We start from the raw sequence: 24593 nt of genomic DNA on the forward strand, positions 1-24593 counted from the left end.
AGTATCAGTAATTGGTAACTTAAAACTGCATTTACACTTTTTATTTCTACACATTTTAAAGCTGATAAAGGACTACTAAACATTAAAGCAACTCTTGACACAACTAATTGACTGAAATCCAGAAAGTGGATGTTGTCTAAGTATCAAATGAACATCAAAAAGAACAAAAATCCTTATACCTCAAAGAGGAAATTAATTACATGAAGTATCTGCACTCAGTGTATCCTATTAACACCATCTTTATTTCCTTTTTACAAAAAATAGAAATAACAACAGACAAAACATACTAAAAAAAAAAAAAAAAATCAACGCTTTTGCCTTGATCTCACTGAGGAGCTGCGCAGGCAGAGTCCTGGATGAAACTTTGACAGTATATGCTGTTGACAAAGGGAAATAAAGATATATGACAATATATCCATGCAAGACACAAAGTACAAAACGTGTTCCATGGCCTAACAAACATTTTGGAGGTTGTAAGTGTCATAACAATTTTCAGATTGTTACTTCTGCTCACCCATGCCTTTACACAGTAGAGATTACAAACAAGTTACATATACACATATATCATAAAAAAGATTTGTATATGGTCTAACTGATACAAATTAAGGCATCCTAAGAGCTGCTGTTTTGCTGGTGAGGGGTATGTCTCATATTAGTGTTTCAAAAGGCTATATTTCAGGTATCTCAAACAAAGTGAGACATCATGACATGTTTTAGAGGAAGAATTCCTGCAGGTCTGGCTCTTCAATACTCTTTTGACTGTCAGATTTCTGGATTTTCCAGTTGATGTCATCATGCCTGGAAAAAAAAAGGAGAAAATCACTCAGTGGTAACACTAAAAATAGAAAGGGGTTGGCAGTGTGCTTATTTACCCTGTTTTGTTTCACTTGTATGTATTCAAATCTGAATTAATCTTTCTCTCTGGGCTTATTTTTTCTAGACATATGCTAAACAAAACACTTTTTAATATTGCGGATTTTTTCTGAGTTATAACTTCATTCTGAAATCAAGCCTGAAAATCAATGGGATGATGAGTGCTTTTCAAGTCACTAATTAGTGTGCTGTTGTCACATCCTGGTAATAATGCAAAGAATATAAAAAAAATCCTTGTACTTTAGAGAAAAGTATCACAGTGTCCACTGTGAAGGATCCACTACAATCAACATCAGACATATCCTATCGGTTTCTGACTCTGCCTGTAAAAGAATTATCACTGTTAATAATCATCAGAGAGAAATGAACCTATCTATCTATTGTGTAGGAGATTTGAATGACAACTTGCCAATTAGAGTAGAAAAATTAAGCACAACATATTTGTAGCACTTATTTTCTTCACTTCCTTTCATATGCTCTTGTTCTGAATTCTCAGTATGTTCCCCTTCTCTTCAATTAACCTTCCAACTGATTGTTCACTAAGCATCCAACGCACAGCAATTTTCAAACCTGTTAAGAGCCTCACTTTTAGTTATTACTACTGAAGAGCAAAACTACAATACAACCATGACTAGCTGGTTTGCTGCTGCTAAGGACAGACACCAGAGTTAGAGCGTGTATGAAGAAGTTTGCCTTTAACTCATGAGCCTGACTCTTGTAAGCCAGAATAGCTTTATTTCATTCTACAACCACCACAAAGAACCTAATATTCCCAAGAAACTTGTTAGTTAACCTGGTGGTTACTTCAGGGTTTAACAGAAGCTGACCTCATGGTTTTGGGTCCTAATAAGAAGTGTATGAGTGATCATTCTATTTTAAAACCCCCTTTATACATCTAAACTACAGTTGTCACATACCCAAAGCAAAAGCAAAAGGCACAGAATTGAGCCAGACTAAACAGGTTTTGCAGGACTGAGTCTGAGGAGGTAAAAGATGAGCTTAACTCTTTGCCATACCTACATGGTGGCATTTCACATGCATTGCTGTTATCATAGCATTAACCATGTATCTTTACTAAAGGATGCTTCATAAGGCCAAGACTAACCTACTGCATTGGCCTAGGCCTGCAGTGTCAAAAGAGCCTGTGGGTGAGTTCCCCATGTAGAGACTCACTAGGCACACCAAAAGCCCCTTTCACAGCTCTACAGTTGCAGTGTGACCTCAAAGAAGAAAATTTTTGGCCAATGCAGATGTCTCTAGGTGACAATACTGAAGAGATATGCTTTTTACAACTGTGGCTCCTGATCTGGAGAAAATGTATTACTAATACTGATAATTACTAACCAAATTTCTAATTGAATTTCTAACAGATTCTAGTGCCTTTATCACCACTAATACATCCTCTCATGCAACAAGCAGTGACGCATGATCACAGCAGTTCACAAGAGAAAAAATGTAAATCTTCTGCAACAAAGTAACTTTCACATTCATGTTATACTCTACTAATATGAATGGTTACTATTTTGTTGGACATATAGATAAGCATTCTTTTTCTGGAGAATATATTTGAAGTAGTAATTTATCCAATTTAGGCCTAGGAGTGGGATATGTATCAGGTTAAACTTTCTGTTTTAGAAGCATGCCCATTTTACTATCTGACAAACACCTGATGATGGACTCTGCTGAGTGCGCCCAGGTAGGAAGCAAATTTTGCTGCTCATAGCTATACCTAATACAGGGTTTTATATTGATATGGTGAGTTACTGTTTATTTTAATGTAATGCAGATCTCAGATGATTCAAAGCATGGGAAAGAACTGTTCATTGGCATACATATAAGATGGAAAAATACTACAAGTCTTTGCTTCGAGTCGTAATGTGCAAAAAGTAGCTAATCCCTCAAAAGAGGAAAAAATATCCCAAACCACCTTGCACATCCAAAATTCCCCCCAAGGCTTTAAGAAAAATAGAGTACATAAAATTTAAATAGGCCACTAAAAAATTTAGCACAGTCCTCTACTATTAAGCTGTGACCAACTCAAAGACGTAAACTACAAAGCCTTAATGTACTGTGGGGTATTTTGAATGAAAACAAAAAAAAAAGAAACAAAACAAAACCAAATTAAAATAACAGAAGCTGAAGAAAAAGGGCTGGAAACTAGTTGGCAGGAATGCAATCTCACTGAAAGTAGATTTTGTAGAAGTAGATAATGACTTCAGATTTCAGAAAATGCTAATGAAATCCCCTATTATAAGGGTGTAGTGTCACAATGGCCTTGGGACAGTGTTCAGAAATATAACTGCCCAATGTAAAAATCTGTAAAGATTTTAACCATCAAAGACCATCCTGTTTTCCAAAAATAGTGTTTTAAATATTTTTAAATTTTTTAATATTTTAAATTGTGTTTAAAATATTTTTTTTTAAATAGTTCTGAAATGGTAATTACATAGCGTCCCCAGACTATCCAGAAAACCTCAAGCAGTATCCAGGAGGTTGTGGTGCACAATAGTGATGTTCTTTTAAGATCTAAATGTTACAAATACTGGGCATCATGTAGTAGACAAATGACAGGCACCCATTTTGCCATTCAAAAATCACAACATATGCTAAAGGTCATTACAAAGGCTAGCTTAGAAGCTCTGAGAACCTTCAGGCCTGTGTCCTGGTTTCTGAAAAGCAAAATACTACTTCCATTCTTATGTGACATTTGGAAATCTCATGCCACAGACTTTGGCACATAGTTTGCCCACTTCCTAATTTGTGGGTACTGTAACAGCCTCCTCAAGCTGTGCCATCCATGCGCTCTGCTCCTTGCTTCCCACTCTCAGGTTCTCCAAGTGTCCATGGTAATGCGGGCAGCTTTAGGACATGATGCCTGGACCAGCAGTGCCTGGAGGGATAGCCTGCAGTTTGTGCCAACCATCACCCTCCCAGCAAGTGACTCCACAGCCCTGCAGTGGCAGGCAGACATTTCCTGTCTCTCATTTCTGGGAAAATGCCACATTGCCATTCTCACACAAGAGCAGTTACACAAGGCAAGTGACAAATTACAACTGCCTACACCTAGGAGATGTCTCTAACATAAGGATGAGATTAATTGTTTTGTATTACTCTATGATCTGGACAGGCAGCTGGATGTTTTGACTGGAAGCTGCCCACTGATGCTCCCTCAAACTGCTGCTATCCAATTTTCTGCACAGAAGTTTCCCGATTTTTTTTTCAGGAGAGAATGAAACCTCTTGGAAATCTTACAGTTTCTGGTTTCACATACACTGTGCCAATGGCTTCTGAACAAGACTCACATTTCCATTACAGAAATTGAGTTTTTAAGCATGGGAAGGTCCTGACAATAGAGAACTAGGGAATGGTTCTTTCTCCATGCATTAGACATTTAGAAAACACTAACCTGAATGTGACTTAGGGTCTTGAACTGCAGAATAACTAATATCAAACTAACTTTACATCTCAGTTTAACAGGAAAAGAAAAAAGGAACTTATGAGTGTTAAGAATTAAGTGAAAATGACAGGTCATTTTTAGAGAGCATTTGCTTATAAAATAAACATTTTATCAAGTGTTGTTTTTTCCAACATATCTTTATGGAATTGACGGGCTGGTTTCTATCTGCCTGAATAATCTTGATGGAACAGGACTAAATTAAGGGGTTTGAATACAGTCTGAGTTAATCAGAATTTTAAAAGACAGACTTAACTTCAAAGTCTAAGGGAAAGTAGGAAAAATGTGTGAAAATAGAAGAGCACTTAGACTTACAGTAAATCATTCTGCTTCATGTTCTCTGTATTCTCTTTAGAGATGAACTGTGGTCTTTTTGCTCTTCTCATGAGGGGAAATTTAATTTCCATTCTCATCTGGTACTTGACTTTTATTCAACAGAGGCAGAATACTCAGCCAAAGTCTGCTATATACCCTGGTGGATTTATGAGCATGAATATTTTCTGCACTTGCTTGGAACTGAAATCCTGTAGCCAGTTCAATGGTGACATCAGCAGAAATCCATCATCAATTTCTGCTTTTCTAGGAATTTAGATGTTCATCTACTTCCCCTCTTGTGAATCAATTTGAGTGCTTCAGTTACAATGTTAACAAACACATACAATTTGAGAAAAGAACGCAACAGAGATGCTAAACATTACCACGCGTAAGCACATACCAAGCATAGTTACACAGCTCTTCATTCAACGTGCTAGAAGAAAGACTGGTGTAGCTGAAGTAAGGATCCTAAAGAAGTACAACATCATGACAATTAAGAGCATGCACAGAGCTTCCCACATGCATAATCTACTAAAAACATGCAGTCAGATAGCCACAGTAACATTTAAACAAATTTCTTTTTGCACCTGAATCTTTTGCCTCTTTGAGAGATGTGCTGTGGTCCTTTGGGTTGGTATGAAAATTTATTCTTCCCACAGTTCTGATGCTGGCAGCAGTGACATGCAAACATGGTCTTTTCACAGAACAAGCTTTTTATATTGCAAGATACAATACTGTTAGAATTACCTCATACAATCCTTCAAATTTCTTAGGGAACTACAAAAAATGCTCATGGCTTTGCAACCTATCAGAACATCTTTGAAAACAGACTGTCTTTACCCATCACTACAAAATCTGAATCGCCCATTAAAAAAAAAAAAAAAAGCCACTGTGTTATAAAAACTTCTCTGTTAAATTGGCTGTTCAGCTAGATGGTGCATGTCTTTAAAGACTCAAATCAGTAGTTCATATTGTGATTTTGAGTAGACTTTTAATAAATGCAGTCCCAATTCTGCCCTTTAGTCCCAGTTTTGCCCTTTAGGTCTCCTTTGAATTTTTCATTCAGTTTCATTTAATTTCATTTCAGTTTGCAATAGCATTACTGGTCTAACAGCACCCACTAATATGGACTATTCACTATTTCCCAGTTCTCTCTTTCCACTCTTTCTTTTGCATCCTCTTTGCCTAAGATTTTCCTGTATTTTTCTCCCATTAACTTGTCATACTTTTTACAGTATATAATTCATTACTGCTGCCCCTCCTCCTCTTGGCCTGCTTTATGGGTTTTTTCATCTTGAGATTATTGTTTCGCCTCATGTCTTTCCATCTACTGCTTCCCTCCCTGCCTGTCTTCCACAGAGGATTAAATCATCTGCAGTTCCCTTTCACTCATCTCTATTGTATCTCCAGATGCTCACACTTCTCTCCCCTCCACAAACATACTGCACCCACAGTATTTCCTACATCTGTCTCTTCTATTCAGTACAAAATCACAGAATCACAGAATTAATTATGTTGGAAAAGACCTTTGGGATCATTGAGTCCAACCTAAGACCTAAAACCTTGAAAGATGCATTTTCTCCTAGTATTTTCTCCTATCTTTTAAACATGAGGACCAGCCTTTTTAGTGCACACATCCCTCTTTCCCTTAGGTTCCCAGAAAGGGCACTCTGCTCACTGTGGAGAGGGAAAGATCTGAACCCAGTATGATTTCTGACAGGCCAACCATATGCTCTGACACAAGAAGAATCTGTGTTATGAGAAAAAGGTGGTCAAAGAAGACTTGCTGCTGACAGCTTCAACACCTAGGGCTGGCTGTAGCTCCCACAGAAGCAGGAAGGACCACTTCTGCAATTTGGCCTCATCAGTCTTTATAGGACAGGACAGGGATAATCCTTCAGTTATTTACTCCTAAGAAAATATTTGCAATAGGAAGACAGAAGGAAGAAGCTGTCAAACTTATGCATTACTTAATGAAACAAGAAAAAAAAGGCCCCTCCTTCTTTCAGTGTACTCACTGGCTTGTTTCTTGCTTTTGAGACAGCTGCTGGATTTCCCTTGCTTTCTGCTGTCTTCCTTCCTAGTGAGGTAAAAGGCAGCGTTGAGGAGGTTTTGATGAGGTTTGCTGTTTGACAGTTGTTGTTGTTATTTTGGTTGCCACTCAGTGTCTCCATTATGGACCGAAAGGCTCCAAAAGGCCTTTTCAGCTGGTCCCCTGCATGCTCCCCAGAGCTGGCTGGAGCCCGCATGAGTCCTTTGCTCCTGTCTTTATCCTTTTCCTCATTTAGTTCTGACTCTGCTAGTTCCACCTGCACCACAGGCTCCTCGAAAGTTACTCGAAGTTTCAAATTTTGAGAGGTTCTGCGCTTTGAGGACGGAGACTTGAGAGCACTCTTTGGGCTGGTGGCAACCTTCTGGGCAGTAGCACTGTCCGTGCTGGACGGAGAGTTGTCTCCACAGAACTGGCTCTGAGGTACTGTGCCACACTGATATGGGGCTTCATTATCCGCATCGCTGCTCTCCGAAGTCGGGGAAGGACTGTGGCCATCTACAGACTTAGAAACCCTGATACCAAAAGGGAAGCGCCGTCCTGCTGTGGAAGTGTGCTTCTTAAGCATCATGTTCAAACTCTCTGTGCTCTCAACACTCTCCACTATAGGCTGAGGTCTTGGTTTGTCAGTTCTTTTCACAGGGGTGTTCTTGTGGTCCTCAAAATTAGCTGAATCTGTATCAGACTCGCTGAGAGACCGCTGCATCAGTTGCCTCAGTCGGGCTAATTTCAGCTCCCTTTTCTCTGGCAAAATCTTCTTCACGTTCTTGGAGGATGCATGAGCATCCTGAAATTCCAAAGTCAGCTTTTCCTGCATACAGACATTTTCAGAGATTTCCTTCCCCAACAACTGGCGCAAGATTTTATCGGAGTCCTCATCTTTTATCTTAGCTCGAGCACGAGTAGATGTGCTCGTTCCCAAGCTGCCAAGAATCTGAATCCCATCTTGGGTGTTCAATTTACTTTTTGGTGGAGACAATTCATCTGCTTCAGATGGTTTCCACTGGGGTTTGCCAGAAGCAGGAGATGATGGCAAGCTTAAAGAAATAAAGAGGAAATGTCACAGCAAAATTAAGGCATATCTAAAATGTGAAACTGGCATTTCTAATATATGTGTCTGTCTCAGTTTATTGTTACTTATCCTTTTCATCACTACTCACATGGAATTCATTACTGTGATGCCAGCAAAGATTCCATAGAGAAGGATGTAATACTGTTTCTACTCCTATGGAGAATTTGAGTATCTTCACTTTCTCTAACAAAAAAAAAAAAAAAAAAAAAAAAAAACCCAAACCTGCTTAAAATCAAAACTTAGAATGGTTATTCAAACACCAAATGTGACTTTATGAGGAAAACTCTAGAGAAACGACTCTTGTTTGTGTGAGTTGACATGCAACAAAAATCCACAAGGCCAAATGCCTACCATTCAAGTCACATCATAATACAAAAGTAGCTTATTCTAAGTCCTGTGAAAATACCACCTCTCTGCAGAGCATTGATTTCATAAATCTAAACTGCATCTGGTATTAATAATAACAACTATACAAGACCTTGTAAAAAATCAGGGCAATTTGCACTGAAAACCTTTTCAGATATGAAATATTGAAAAGCAAGAGAAAGGTGACATGAATGTATTTCAATACTAATAGAATAATAAATTAAATTTAGAACTCCAACAGTTTTACAGAAGGAAACAGCAATTTCAACAATGCCTGATTTGTGAAGAATGTAAATTGCATAGAACTTTTCTTTTCCTGTGACATATGCTAGAGCTCGTAACACTTCACCTTCTTACTTTAAACCACTTTTCCTCTAAGCAAGGACAAGGTGACAAAATTTAGGTTCTTGTGAGGTTGGCAAGCACCTTCTGCTCTGATGGGTCCATAGTTTTCACAGTGTAAAAATTCACATGCCTATAAATTTGAATGCCTAATTTTCAATTAATTTTATGGTTTTTTTTTTCCTGAGGCAAACCTACATACTCTAAAGAATATGCATTTATCTGCAATGCACATTCATAATAAAAGCGATATGTTCTCTTAGATCTGCTATTGCCTCCTTGGATCATGAAAATATCTACAAGTGAGTTCCAACTAGAGGGAAAAGTAGTAGCCAACTATGAAATAAAATAGACTGTAATTTTTAGACTTGGTGACTTAAAAAAAATGATGTTGAAGCCTACTCTTTTACAGGAGTAATGAATGATGAGGGATTTGCTTTCACCTGATCTTATCTGATACCGAAAGCAAAACAGTCCTGGTGCACACCAGAACTCAGATGAGAGACCACTTGGAAAGATCAAGCAGCAAAAATCACAGAAACCAAATGAGCTGGAAAACAGCTTTTCATCCCATAGTCTCTGTTGAGCTGGCACACAAGGAAGACAAAGATTCCTGAAAAAAGGCAAACGCCCCTTTTTCCAGTGTGGTTTTCTACTTCAGCAGGAGTTTGGAGTTTATAGCCCTTTCCTAGCTGAAGTTCCTTTACAAAAACTCGTCTCCAATCCTAATGTCTTTGTTATCTACAACTGCAACTCTCTGCACTTGTCTGAAATAGTGACACATAAAATTCAGGGCCAGGAACACCTGTACAGCAAAATGCTCAGGATTGTGTGAGAATTGAAAAAAAGCAGTCGCTGACCCTACCAGTTCATACTTGATGACCACAGCTGTGATGGTCAATAGCTGCAGAAGCTTTTATGCTGGCTTTACAGTTTCACATACATCTAGCCCCCTAAAAACTCCGAAATAGGGAAAAGCGCTGCATATGGCTTCCAGAGAGGAAAATAGATTAAAAAATAAGGATAAACTGAGCTCTATTTGCATGTGAGTCACTTTATTTCTCTCAAAATCATCTTCAGATTGTTGCGAGAGTGAAGTCATGCTTGCTTCATCTGCTTACATGCAGAACTCTCACTGTCAGACCCAGTTCTCTGTCTCCCTCTTTTAATGTCTGAAACTTGTGCTTCTTTCTGTGACTTCTGATAGGATGCAATAGTTGCAAGAGTTTGACTTTTTATACAAGCTAGAGCAGGTAGAAGACTTAATGAGTATAATGAACCTTATCCATATGAAAGCAGGGTTTTTTGGTAACTTTTTATAACTTACTGCTAAAAGTAATGTATGATAGACCAACAAATCATCAAACTTTACATCTTTCCTAGGGTTTCTAGGATTTTCTGCTGTTCATCTAATTCAAAACATACTACATTCCACTGTAAAATTGGCTTTCACTCTATTGGGAAACAGGGACTATTTATACTCAGAAATTTCCAATATTTATCACCATTACTTACTGTCAAACTCTAGAAGCTCAGCTTCAAGTCCACGAGGTAGCCCCACATTTTCTTTACAGAACACATCTACTATTTAGCCAGATCACAACTCCTCTTGATAACTGATATATTATGAAAATGTGCAAATACAGGCAGCAGTACAGATCCAGTCACCTTACCTTGGGGATGTGGGTAGTGACTTGCCCTCTGACCGCTGGGCTTCTAAAAGCTGTTGGAGCTGGTTCTGTAATGTTACACGTTCCACAGTCTGCCTGCAAGAAAATGTAAGACTGTTTACCTCAAATTGTAAAAGTGACTGTATAAGTAATCTACAGGAAAACTGATGCTACCCTTTCAACTTTGAATTAAAGAAATAAGTCCTCTTCACCTGTACTTTATATACTGAATAGAGAACTTATAAATAAGAAAATAGAGAGTTTGTGCTTCTGTCTTAACCTCTGCTAAAATTTTGTGATCGCTGTAAAAGAACAACTGAGAAAAACTTATTTGTCAGATTATTTATTATACCTCATATAAGGACAAGTGTATGATCATAAGCACCAGTAAATTCAAACTGACTCACAGACACAAAAATATGGTAAACTTAGGGCCATTTGTTTCTTGTTTATAGAAAAGAATAGAAAGCACACAGATTAAGCAGTCACTTCCTACGTTCGGTGAATGACCTTCATCATCTGAGCAACAGCTCAGGAAACTGCTCTCTCCCTTTCTATTTGCAAATAAACTCAGAGAAAAGTTTCTGCCCACTGGAAAGGACTGGTCCAAACTACAGCTGCAGGATGGATTTGAGTGTTGTCTGTACCACATCTGCTTGTTGTGCAACCTTTTCAAAGGTCCTACCTGGGCTCTGCATACACCTTAACCCTGCATTATACCTACAAAATTTTATCACTTTCAGTGTAATGTTGTGATCTACACTGTTTTTCAAATAACTTTAGAGACCATCACTTAAAAAATTGCAATAGTACCTAAAAATTGTTAATGAGAGTGATATCCACAGCACAAACTCCATTTTCCATTTGTCACCTGTAATCACATCTGTTTGTCCTGCAATATATCTATTTCCCTTGGGTAGTCTCAGTTGAGCATTATAACCTGCAAACCCTCAAGTACAAGAATGACAGATCAATTTGTCACAAAAAGATCATCTTTTCCCTACTTCTATACAATTCAGACATTCCACTCTTACATCAAAACATCCCTTTTTGTTGACAACCACAGGTAACATCTGTTTAGTGATCTGTAATTTCCAGTGCATCTAAACACTGCACAGGCAGAATTATTTGAAAATGTCTAGAAAATTAGAGATTCAGAGGTTTTTATTCCCCGGTCCTGACCAAATGACCATGGGAAAATTACTTTTTATCTGCTTTCCCCAGGCTCTGCTTCTGTTGCTGTCTATGTTTTTAGTACTTTAATCTTGTTGGATATGCAGAACTAAGGCAGTTCTCTACCAGCAAGCTGGACACTTTCCTAGCTCACATGCCATCAGCAAAAGATTTAGCTGTGTTCCAAATACAGTCCTTATAACTGGCAATGTCAAGGCGAGAAAGAATCCAGATCACTTTTTAGAGGTTGTACTTACAGGGCTCAAAGAAAAAATATGTTTTACTTTTAATATATCAAAGTGAGTTTGAAAAGTGAAATAGAAATAAAGGTGTGATCTTGACATACTGCCTTGCATTTTATAACACAGCCATGCTTTATGTAGATCCTTTCTTCCTTTAATTTTCCATCTTTCTTCCTCTGGCCTACACACTTCCTTAGACTATTTTAAAATTACTTCTACCATCTGTCAACATTAGCTTATATTGCAGATCCCCATATACTCTCCCATAAGAGCCAGTTAAATTCTTTTTAGGTTGTGGTGCAATTCATCTGTTTTCTTTTCATTTTATCATTCCTTCAGTTTATTTTTATAAATAATGCAGCTAAAAGTTTTTTATGTTTTTAGCTTCAGTGGAGATCTATAACATGTCTGCCTCTTGAGGTAATGCTCATTCCACTTAAACAATTTATTGTGCTAAAGAGTTGAAGTTTACTCCATTTTCACAGTTTAACTAGTTAGTACGTAAGTCACAGACACCCACACTTCTTGCCAACACTATCCCTAAAAATAAATAACATGCACATACATATTCCAAGATAACAATGGAAACAGGGGATCATGACTTCTTGGAATAGCAATACTGCAAAGTATTAAAGCCAGACTGATTTAGGAGACAAGATCACTGAAGCTTCAGAGGTAAGAGGGCATACTAATTTTATTATAATTGATGGCCAAATTGTGGGGATCTTAGCTTAGCCAATGTTCCCAGTTAGTAATATGTAAGGATTCTTTGGTGTCTAGTTAGACATCTGGGGACCCCAAATACTTCCCTATGGAGTCAGGGAGCTCAGCAACTGCAGAGGGAATAGGCTGAGACACTGAGCTCTGCAGGAGTATCTCTCAGAGCACGTTTTTTTGTTTCTCTGGTTTTGTTTTGTTTTTGTGGGTTTTTTTTTTTTTTTCAAATAACACAATAATGATTATGCTACAAAGCAGAATATAAAATGGCTTAACTAAGTGAAAGATGAACATTTCAAAGTTTATATTGGGTTTCTTACTATATGTCTATATAATCTGATCTACTCCACCCCACACAACCAAAAACCACACCAACCAGCACACACTTTACCATATCACTACAGAATTTTTCTCTTCAGTTATTTTTACAGCTGTTCCTAAGATGTTCCAGAAAATAAAATGGATTTCTTTCATACAATACAGAAAAGTGCCTACAACAGAGAATATTAGATTGTTTTCTCAACCTCATCTTTTGACTCATGGTTTGTTTTGATCTTTGATTGACTTGACAGAGATTTTGGCCTGACAGCATATAGAAGAATCAGTAGGTGTCTCACTCATTAGTTGATTTGTCCATCCAGGTCCATAAATGTAGGACAGTACCATCTGGAAATGCAGGTCTGTTTTCAGGCAGCATTGCAAAAGAAGTCTATAGAAGCACTCACTTTATGTCATTAATTCTGACATGGTTTCTTCAGACCAGAAAAGCCCAAATAATACAAAATATACTGCAAGTAGGAATTTTCTACATTGGCGACTATGGATTTTTTTGGACAGGTGAAATAAGTGAGAGAATAACTAAGATTGTGAGACCTGTGAAGACCTCAGGAAGTAAAATGAAAGCAAATTATTTTGTATAGCCTCTATAGGAAACTCTGGTGACTGTTCTAAGTATTTTGTTTAGCTCAGAAAGTCATACTCAATTGAAAAAAATTCTGTAATTAGCAAGAGACTTAAAGCAAAGCTTGCATTTAGAAACCAGTAACAGCAGGTCTTTGTGGGCCACTTTCCTTTCTACCTATGGAAAGAATTGCTTGGTTTTTTCCCTTTTAGGGGAAACCCTTAGCTAATCTTCTTGTGAAGATTTGATGGAACATTAGTAATTTCCACTTATTTTCTTCTTCCAAAAATAAAGGCTTTTGTCCCTGAATGGAGACTTAGACTCAGAATATTTTTCTATACTCCTCTGTATTTGTCATCTGAGCTGCTTTGGTTCAAAGAGCTGAAAGATGTGAAGACTGGAAAAAAATTACGTTATTGTTTTGATTTTATGCCTTCTGTTAATAAATGGCTACAAATAGTATGATAGCTAGGAATAACTTCTCTCTAGAACTCCTCTTTGTTGCTTGATGACTGGAAGAACTCATACAAAGGGAATGGAAGAGGATACATCCTTCTTTGGGTTAAAACCTTTTAAGATATAGCTCTTGATAAGTACTGGTCTAAGAGAGTTTCTGCACTGCTTTTCTTCTTGCAGAATATCAACCATTCCAGTGTTTCTTAGGATGGAGAAACAGTATTACAAGATGAGGCTCATTTATTTCATCAACAAGGCACTCAAAACCAAAGATGACTGCATATCAGCTCGTGTTTATGGAAGCTGAGGGAAGGCTGGGAAACACATAAGAGCCCTCAGTGTTTTGACAGTTCAGGTAATCCATCATGATACAATCATATCTCTTTTGTCTCTAGAACAGTGTTCATTAACCCTGGGAGAAATATTGGTGAAAATCCAGGAAAGCGAGCTCAACTGCTCAGGTTGCAGTTATTCCTATGTAACAGCTGTTATGTACGTTTCAAAGAACTAGATAGCAAACTTGACTTCCATCTGTTGACGTCTAATGCCTTCAGGATATTCAGAACTGCTTTCAGGATTTTCAGGTGTTGCAGACAGTGAATTCTCCTGCTGTGAATAAGGCCCCCTTGACAAGCTACTCCACGGATGCACTTTGTACCATCCTTGGATTTTTCATAAGGATGATGACTGCAAAACAGAGCAAGTCTTCTTCCATCATCCCTTCTGGCTCCTGAGCATGACCCTCTGAACATGGTCCATTGCATTTATCAAAACCTCTTGTGGCTTGAGGCCTGCAGCCCAAATAGCCATGTAGAAGCTGCTCCTTCAAGCAGAAAATAGATTCTTTCACTGCCTCAGTAAACTGCAACAGGGTTCCACAAGAGACGCATCTCTGTGGAAGAGGGAGAAAGGCTGCTGCACTGACACTAATCTGAAGCCTGAAAAAATAGGCTGCTGAAGGGAAGAAGGTTTAACTCCAGCTGAAACAAGCAAAGAAACTCATCAGGAGCCAGATAAGAACAATTTAAAATACTTCCTATGGACATGGTCTGTGAGACAACAGGGATACTTGGTAAAGTATTAATGCTTTTGTCATGAAAGTCACAACTACACTATTTCTGTGGGAGTAAGCAGCCTGCTTAACTCCTTTCTTTCCAAACAAGGGGTAAAACTTTTATTAAGTACTGGGTGAGAACAGAAAAGAACTGAAACACAGGTATTCTGTGGCTGCCGCCTCAACTTCCTGGTGTGTGTGTGTGTGTGTGTTTGTTTGGGGTTTTTTTCTACTGAATTATGGAGAAAATATATTTCATTATATTACTCATTATATGAGTCAGCTGCTAATTCTGTTTTCTAGGGAAATGCCCTATATTTATTTTTTTCATTTATGTCAGTTTATAGTATTTTTCAGCAAATGGACCAAGTACAACCAGGTACATTCACATATTCAGGGAACATTGTCAGGCTATAAAATTATGAAAATGGTAAACATTATAACGGTCCTCAGTGTTTGTATTTTTGACAGTATAAATGTAAAAGCACGAAAATATTGCAAAGGGAAAACATAAATGTAAAGACAGAGCTCACTTCCCTGTTACTGTCAAGGACAAAAGAGATTCAACATGGGGAATTTAACTTAATTCATGGTTTATTAGCATAAATATTTCATTATTGGTTCAGGTATTGGGAAACAAAGAAGGACAGACATTTAAAACATCTATCCTCCCCTTTTCCAAGCTCAACTTCTCTTCCAGATTCATCTGCACACCTAGCTACTCTTCACCATTCTCAGACTTCACTCCAGACACCTCTTTTGCCCTCTTTTCATTGCTGCAGGTCACCCCCAGTCTTTTCAATAAGCAGCACAGTCAGGGTTCATGTGCAGCACTTTGTCTCTGTTGCTCCTTTCTTCCCACCCTTTCCTGTTCTCTAGGGTGGGTCTTTGACAGGCTGCCTTCCAATCAGGAAGGGCTTGTCCATGGGCTGCAGCCCTTTCAAGGGATGGATGTACCTGTTCCACCCATCCATGGGTAGTCCAAGGACCACTTGGGGGTAAGCCTTCTCCACCTTGGTGCACCTCCAGCTCCTCTGACCTTGCTGTTCTCTCTGATTGTCACTCTTCTGTTTCCTTCGTCTCTTTGGCATTTTCTGCTCTTTTTTAGGTATGTTTCCACAGAACGACCGGTGGGGTTTAGCTGTGTCCTGCAGTGGGTCTGTTTCAGAGAGCTCCGTCTAGCAAAGGGAAATCCCTCACTCATTCTCACTGAGGCCACTCTGCAGCTCTCCTGCTAGCAGAGTACTCTAATTTATATCCAATACAATTAGCTACACATGTATCACCATAAAATGATATGGTCTCCTTGAAATATGGGTTATTAGAAGTCATTTTCATGGACTGTGATAGCTGACATCTTGATCATATAGATATGCTGGAACAATGTCAGGTCAGTGCTGATGGCTTCTAAGAGTCTTATGAGGATACTGACATGTTAAGCCACAGTAACTGCATCTACAATTAAAGCAAGCAACTAGAATAATTTGTGGTTCAAAATAATAGGCTCTTTACAGACTATTTAATAAAAACCATACCAAAATATTAAAATCAGTTCATATGAAGAAATATAGAACAGAAGATATTTCCTGAGTAGCCACTGTAGGTTTGGGTGACTTTCCAAGACCAAAAAAACATTCCTTGCATTTACTGTCTCTACTATTTCTCCCAACATCAACACCCAACACTGTAACCTGTAGATAAAAGCATGATATATGAGCAGAAACAATGATCTGTAATGATGTGATTGCCAGATATGCAAAGTGAAAAGGGACTGGATTTCTTCATACATACCCTTTTCAGCTGCCACTCCCTTCATGTATGCCCACAGCAAACTGCCACAAAAAGAACAGCTGAAAAACTGAGCTGCTAAAGGTGATGGGACAAATACTCAAGAGCAGGAAAGGGTGGAGAAATAAGGTAGAAATCCAACTTTAAAATGTCATATATAAGAAGAAGAAAACAGACACTGCAAACAAACTGAAAATGAATTAGGGTATTGTTTTAAGATCAATCCCTCTTGCTAACAATGAGACACTTACTCCTTCAGCTGCTTAGTCAGCTTGACAACCTGAGAGGCCAGTGACATACATGTCTCCACAACTACTAAGTAGCGGGAACACATGGTGTGCCCATGTCGCTCAGCACTTTGAGAGGGTTTCTCTCCCACATGGTTTTGCATGGTGACATTTGCTCCATATTCAACCAATGTCTGTAAAAACATAAAAGGGAACAGTGACATCTCTAAGTGTAAACCTCTGCTGTAACTTCTGATCAGCACAAGAATGGTTAAACAAAAAGCACCCCTGAATAAAATGCTTGAAAAACATTAGTCTAAGCCAGTAATATTTAAAATTCAGTCACTGACAAATCTGTTTGCGGCTTGAATTCAAACCACATACCAATAAAATCTACCACTCAGGTGCAAGAGTAACATAGAAGAGTGAGCTGCTGTTCAGAAGAGCTATAAAGAGACTATATTTTATATGTTATTCCTTCCTCTCCCCTTGAAGTTCTACTCAATTAATTTGTTTTCTGTTCATTCATTTGTACAGCATAGCATCTCTTATAGCATTCATAGAGTGAGTGGGACTACCAAATGAAAACAGAGGATTTTTATTTGGCCATGTACTGATTTTCTCCTGCATCACAGTAACAAACTTTTGCAGATGCACCTATCTGTGCGTTACAGAACATTGTGATAACTTTACACATGGCAGACCTAGAAAAGAAGACACAGGACATCTGTTCTAGACGGCATCTGGGTCCAGAGCAGCAGCAGCATGAACACATTGCTAGCCAGTTTATAGTGCGTAGTGATGAGCTGTAATTATTACCAGGTCTTTTCTTGGGATCTGCATACTGCAAGGTATTGCAACATGCCCTTAGAACCTCATTTTAGTAATGTTTTTCTACAGTATTTGCTGACTCTTTTTACGGTTTAACTCTCCATTTTCTACCACAGCAGAATCCCTATGTTTAAAACACTCCACAGGGAAATCTCAGTGTCCTGACTCCTTAACTAAGTAATGCTTAGATATGAAAGATAGGGAAGATACTTTAGGTCAGATAGGCACAAATTTCTTATTGCACATAAAGAACTGTATATCATATATAAGAACAATGACTATATCAATCTAGCTGGAATTTTGCGGGGATTAGGTCACTGTGGCTTTTTAATGCTGAGAGAATCTCATTGCTTTCACTTGGCTTGGTTAGTCACTATTTTCTTTTAAAGACATACTGAAATGCGTGTCAGCTTTTAGTCTTCAAGAAAAATTAGATCTTACACTCTGATGTATATCCCTGTGTTACTCACAGCACCAGCAGAGAACCCAGCTTGCTGCTGGGAACCATCCAGGTTGTAAGCATGACATTTGAGTTATTCTGATTCTATGTGCAAAAAAAGATCTGTCTGGCTGACCTGAAGACATCCAATAACTGAAGCAAGATCTGAGACCAAGTCTTCCCTCTTTATGATCTGTTTGTGATAATCAGAGTTAGGAGCTATTTGCATTGATGGAGTAGGTAAAATAGGACCTTAATATTCTCAGCAATGCTTTGATACGCATTGATACCAACCCCTAGGAAAACTTGTGATCCTGTACAGCCAGAAGCTACAGCATCATTAACTTTATGCATACACATGCAGAAGAGGAATTGCCTGGCTGTGCTCTTGGTTGACTTATCCAAGCAGAGTGGTAAACCACTGAGGGTCGGAGTGACTCAGCTGATCACAAACAGCAGACACAGAGATCGTGACATCTGCTGAGAGAGAAGTGGAATGGGTGGTCTGTCTGGTCTGCTAAAACCATACAGAAAGGAAAGTTATGAACTCTTGCACTGCATCTCGTGTCAATAGGTTGGACTTAATTTGTCAAGAAAGAAAACAAAGGAGAGTTATGACCTTGCAGAAAGTAATCATACAGTTTGAAACATGATAGGAGCATCATATGCTCATAAGCACGGTAAGTGGGCCAGAGAATCACTGACAGCCTGTGATTCTTCATTTTTTATGCTGCTGCCAATAGTTTCTCTGTTTCCTTTATCACTTCTTTCTTCTTACCAGATTATTCACAGTACATTATTTTAAATTAGACTGTAAGCTTACTGGACACAGAGCTTATTTTGTTTCACAGCCCAAAATATCAACTACACTTAAGAGTGTGAGGTGTTAGCGAAGTGATATTACTGACATTGCATATTTTTATCACCACTAGATACTTTCATAACTTATTTCTCATGGCCTCACTTCAACAAAAAGCACTTGTTGAATTGCATATTTACTAAAATAAAGTAATCTTTAGAATTCTAAGCCATTTATTAAGGTTTGTTCTTCACAGGGAAAGTAGGGCTAGTCTCTTCTTTGTTTAGTTTTATCCATGAAAACAGCCTGCAGATGTCACTACTCTGTTCAAAGTAATCTATACCCATTTCTCTTTCAAATGCACTGCACATCTTGATGAGGCACTGTTGAGATAGCAACCCTAAACACACACTCCATAGAAACCCTAAGCACACCCTCTACCACAACAGTGTCCCCCACCAACAAATCATAAACATTTCTTCTATCCATTTTTTCCAACTGATCATAGCAATTGGCTACAATACAATAGTAAACCCACCAGATTCAGCATGGATGTGATGGTTTCTTTATTTTATTCTTGTATGAGTTTTTACAGGATCCATTCCTCAAGTCTTTAAGAAAAAAGACATGTTCCCTCAGTAAGAAAATGTAGAGATGGTCATGTCCTCTAAATCTATTTGACTGTCTTCTTTTCAAGTCTATTCACTCAGCTCAACCTGTGTTTCTTTTTTTATTATGTGATATTCTCAAACTGGCTTTTACAGAGTTATGTCTTCTGGGTGACTAAATTTATAAATAGACTTTAATAATAATAATAGTAATAGTAGTAGTAATAATAATAATAATAATAGTAATAATAATAGCTCTGCAGCTGTAGATCCAACATAACAGAGTGCACAAATATACTTAGCTCTCTGGAGAGGTTAGCTAATGAAAATTAACTCTCTGTATTTTTTTTAGGGTTGGACCAATACAAATGTTCTGTATTTGCAGTGGTCCAAAGAGTGATGTGGATTGGTTCTGTGCGGTAACAGGAATAACATGTTTACTGATACATATCTGAGTCCTTGGAGAAATCCTGCTCCTTCTTAGACATGTTTTCCTCCCTAACTTGACTTAATAACTTTAATTTTTATTTCTTGCCTTTCTGCCAAGAGGTTATTTATTTTTTGATCTGTTATTCTGCAATGACTTGTTTATTTATCAAATACTTCTCTGCAATTTCCTGGAATAATTTTATTATTATTTCTTCTCCAAAAAGCTTTTGCTCAAAGTGCCAACAACATAAACACTGAAATGTACTCCTGTGACTAATGGTTCTAGCAAATTTGATGGACAGAGGGTACATCTGCAATTAACACAAAGTTAAGTTGCTTCACCTCCAATAATTTACCAGAAATGCTGATCAGCCAGGGAAGTTCCAGTGACTGGAAGTCGCCAAACATGGCACGCATATATAACAAGGGTTTGAAGAAGGAAGGATCCAAGGAAGACGAGGCCTGTCAGCCTGATCTCAGTGCCAGAAACTTAATAAAGCAGATCATCTTGACCAGCCTCTGGCAATAAGTACAGAACAACCAGGGAATCTCACCCATAGCACAGGTTTATGAAAGGCAGGCTCTGCTTGACCAACCTGATCTCATTCTGTGACAAAGTGACCTGCCTAATGGATGAGGAAAAGGTTGTGGATGTGTTTACCTAGATTTTAATAAACCCTTTGATATGGCTCCCCACAGGAGTATTCTTCTGGAGAATTTGGCTGCTTATGGTGTTCACTGAGTGAAAAATTGGCTGGATGGCAGAGCTCTGAGAGCAGTGGTGAGTGTATTTATCTCCAGATTGTGGCTGGTCAGTGGTGGTGTTCCCCAGAGCTCAGGGCTGCGGCCAGTCCTGTTTAATGTGGTCAGCAACATGGACAAGGGGATCAAGTGCATAAATTCAGATATGTCAAGCTGGGCAGGAGTCTTGATCTTCTGGAGGGCAGGAAAGCTCTGCAGAGGAATCTGCACAAACTGGATTGACAGGCTGAGGCCAGCTAGGTAAGATTCAACTGCACTTGGACCACCCCAAGCAGCACAACAGGCTCGGAGCAGAGAGGCTGGAAAGCTGCCTGGCAGAAAAGGACCTAGAGGTGCTGGTTGGCAGGGGTTGAACATGAGCCAACTGTGCCCAGGTGGCCAAGAAGGGCAATGGCATCCTGGCCTGCGTCCACAACAGTGCCCTGTGCTGGGCACTGGTGAAGCCACACCCTAAGCCCTGTGACCAGTTCTGGGCCTGTCACAACAAGGAAGACATTGAGGTGCTGGAGCAAACCCAGGGAAGTGCAGCAGAGCTGGGGAAGGTCTGGAGCAAAAGCCCTGTGAGGCTGAGGGAGCTGGGGTTGTTTAGTCTGGAGAAAAGGACACTGAAGAGGAACATTGCTCTCTACAATTGCCTGATAAGAGGTAGACGTGTAGGAATTGGCCTCTACTCACAGGTAACAAGTTAATGGGATGAGAGGAAGTGGCCTCAAGTTGTGCCACAAGTTTAGAACAGCTGTTGGGGAAAAAATTTTCACAGGAAGCATTGTTAAGCACTGGAAGAGACTGACCGCTGAAGTGGTAGAGTCATTGTCCCTGGAAGTGGACAAAAAAACAGTGTGGGTGTTGCATTTGAAGCCATGCTTTAATGGTGAACATGGTGGTGGTGCTAGTTTGGTCAGACTTGATGATCTTTGAGGTCTTTTCCAGCCTTACCACTCCAATGGTTCTATGACTCTGTGACCAGCCATCCAGTTTAACTCCATGACTTTTCTGGTATATCTGCACTGAACACAGGTACTGGACGGAGGTATCTAAACTGGTTTAGGCTGGCTCCTGTAAGTACTGTAGATGTGTAAGCCTTCTCAGCTGAACAAATTACCATTTTTACCACCTCTATAAAGAGAACTATATTGTTTTCAGTGGCCAAGATGATTTACTGAAAATTAGTTAGAAATCAGCATCACTCTTCATTGTATAGCACAGATTCATTCCAGGATGGTAAGTCTGAGAAGGATGGTTTATTCAAGGTGTAAATTGTTCAACAAACCTATCTTTTATACTTCCTCTGAGCTGGATAGCTACAACAATCCTTTTTCAATGGAAAAAGAAACAGAAGGAAAATATCAGAGTAATGAGAAAAGTATGCATATCTGCACTGGCTGCCCTTTTGTAACACAAAAACATACACACTAGCTGCTTATATATAAACAATATAATCATGCTTTCATCTTGCAATACAAGTTAGTTTAGGCTTACAACAGCATACTTGAGAATAGAATCAAACCCTGCAGCTTTTCAGGATTTTAGTCTGACTCCTACTGGTTTAAAGTTCTTCCTTCTGATATATTTTAATGTATCAATAATTCGATTTCTAATTTTTTTTTTTTTTTTTGTCATTCAAGATTGAAGTTTAAAGGTTTCTGCTATAGCTGTCATTCTACCTGTATGCATCCTAGATAGCCATGTTGAGCAGCTATGTGAACAGCAGTATTTCCATCCTGGTCAACTTCATCCAGCGAAATCCCTTGTTCTTGCATAAACTGAAGAAGCCACAGAAGGATTTTCTCCTAAGGGCAAAGAAATGTCACAAAAATAAGAAATAATGAAAATAAATACTGGTGCTGTCATCTGTTACTAACACTATCCAACAATTCCTTGTTTTCAGTCTCTCTTAACTTTGTAGGTTTAGTGCATCATGGAAATCTGGTTTGTCTTTCGGAGGGTTTTGGGTTTTTTTTTTTTCTCCCCAGGAAAAAAAGCTGAAATACTTTATTTTATAAGAAGAAACAATAGGAAAAATATGAGTACTGTAGCACATTCTGAGAAATTGTACATGAAGACTGTGTGAGCCTTGGTGATGAAATCTGAGGAAGAATAACCCATATATCAAGCTGAAAATCAGGTTGAGAAATTTGGTCAGACCTCACAAAAGCCTCTCTGGAAAATTAAAATAGGATTATGCCCAGATCACAGTGCTGAGGAGTTAGATTCTTCAAATCTGTAATCATTCCCCATCTCTGTGTGGTTGTGCTAAAGAAGAAGCAACACAACTAAAACCAGAAAATAAAGCTACCCTAAGAACTCAATGTATTGACTCATGGACCATTTGTATGCCCTGCATGTTGGGAAGGATGGGGAGATGTGGACTGCAAAATCTTGCCACTGAAGGTCTGGAAGTCAAAACTGAAGTAGAAACTTTTTTTTTTTTTAATACCACCCTTTTTGCGTGTATGTAGGTGCAATACACATTTATTTGGGTATTCTTTTAAAACAGTGGAGAGTTACATATGTGCACTAAGTTTTTTTGATTTCTTATTTTCCCCAGGGAGTTTATTTGGAAAAAAATTTCTTCTCTCTAGGAACTTCCCATGCCATTCCAGATTAAATTTCATTTTGCCATAATGAATACAATACATATTGAAAACCTAGACTAAATCTACAGATTACATAGAAAACCGGGGTCCATGAAAGCTAACTACAGCTGCTTTCCCAGTTTTTTTTCTATCTGAAAAGGTAAAAAGACGAAATTACTTCCTAGCATAAAACTTTTTTCATTAAACGTGTATTTTTAATACCTTGCATTGATATCTATCATGTTATACCGACTCAGAGCTCCAGTTCAAGGGGGTTTTGTGGATTCTAGTGCTGCTGAGGCAAATGCTGATCCACAGACTTAACCTGCAGCACCTCAGTAGCTTCAGCGACACATAAGTCCATAATCACCCAAAATTAGAAATGTGGAAAACTAAAGTAGACCTAAAAAAACCAGACCTGAAAGTACACAAAGGACTCTGAGCTGTAATTAAGTAGAAAAGAGAAAGAATAAAAATGAAGAAAGAAAATTCTAAAAAGGTTGGATATAAACCTGCATTTTTTGTGTAAAAGTACTACAGAAATTTTAATCTTAGTGAAAAGGAGAGGACCCCTCTAGAGCCACTCCAGGATGATTCTGACCATTCACGCATCTGAATCTTTGTTTACTGCTTCAGAGGGCTACTCTGTCTGGTGCTTATCTTCTTCATATCTTCACTTTAGCAGCAATTTTGTTCTTATTACAGGGTGAAGGCATAGGTATTTTCACTTCTCCTTGGCTGAATGTCCAACACAGCTGACAGCCAGCATGGAGAGATGACTACAGGTCACATATCCCTTTAAAAATACTTTTGAGCCTTTCTCAATATGCCAGTGGTGTTGGCCAGCAAGGAAGAAGGGTTATACTACTCCTATGAATTGCCCCTATGTTTTAATAATTAAAAGAAAAATATTTTAGCAAAACTTATCTGCCGAATTGGAAGACAACCATAGCTTTGAAATCATATATTTCTTTGGAACATATTAGGACCAGAATGTTAAGCATGTTCTGTAATTTTATGATCACAATCAGTATGGAGCAAATGATGCTTTCTAGTCATTTATCTTATCAACAAGGAAATCAAGTGTCTGTGTGGCCCTATTCAATCATCTGTACTTAGCACTACCTGTACACTAAGTGAACACAGGGAAGTGATCACATCATAGCTCTACTGAAACAGTTTGTGTTTCAACAAATTTATCCTTGACCAAAAAAACCAAGAAAACAATTTTTTTTTTCACTTAAAACTAGGGAAAACAAAATCATCATATATCAAAATATGCCACATTTCACTCATAATATGCATTTACAGGAAAAATGGTTTTGGGAATAGATTTATAGTCTTCAGTTTATTCAGACAAAAGGAAAGATAGTAAGAAAATTCATCAGATTAAGACAATTAAGAACAAACACTTTTTTTGTGAAGTAATAGGAACTGATATATACTGAT

At 38.4% G+C, this 24593-nt stretch overlaps 1 protein-coding gene across 7 annotated transcripts in view; it reads right to left on the reverse strand.

The window, feature by feature from the left end:
* Positions 1-223: 223 nt before the first annotated feature.
* The window catches only part of LOC121331507 (synuclein alpha interacting protein), an 88027-nt gene continuing 63657 nt past the window's right edge, over positions 224-24593 (reverse strand). For 6 of the 7 annotated variants that reach the window (XM_041395977.1, XM_041395978.1, XM_041395982.1 and 3 more), the window contains 6 exons: positions 22233-22358; positions 16725-16894; positions 10146-10238; positions 6661-7729; positions 5043-5110; positions 224-798 (listed from right to left, as the gene is read on the reverse strand). In XM_041395977.1, coding sequence (XP_041251911.1) covers positions 714-798; positions 5043-5110; positions 6661-7729; positions 10146-10238; positions 16725-16894; positions 22233-22358 — 1611 coding nt within the window. In that variant the 3' untranslated portion in view covers positions 224-713. The remainder of the gene's footprint in view (positions 799-5042; positions 5111-6660; positions 7730-10145; positions 10239-16724; positions 16895-22232; positions 22359-24593) is intronic. The other variant, XM_041395981.1, reaches the window with a different exon arrangement.

Source organism: Onychostruthus taczanowskii, unplaced genomic scaffold (assembly GCF_017590055.1).
Source record: "Onychostruthus taczanowskii isolate IOZ18803 unplaced genomic scaffold, ASM1759005v1 scaffold122, whole genome shotgun sequence".
Classification (NCBI taxonomy): Eukaryota; Metazoa; Chordata; class Aves; order Passeriformes; family Passeridae; genus Onychostruthus; species Onychostruthus taczanowskii.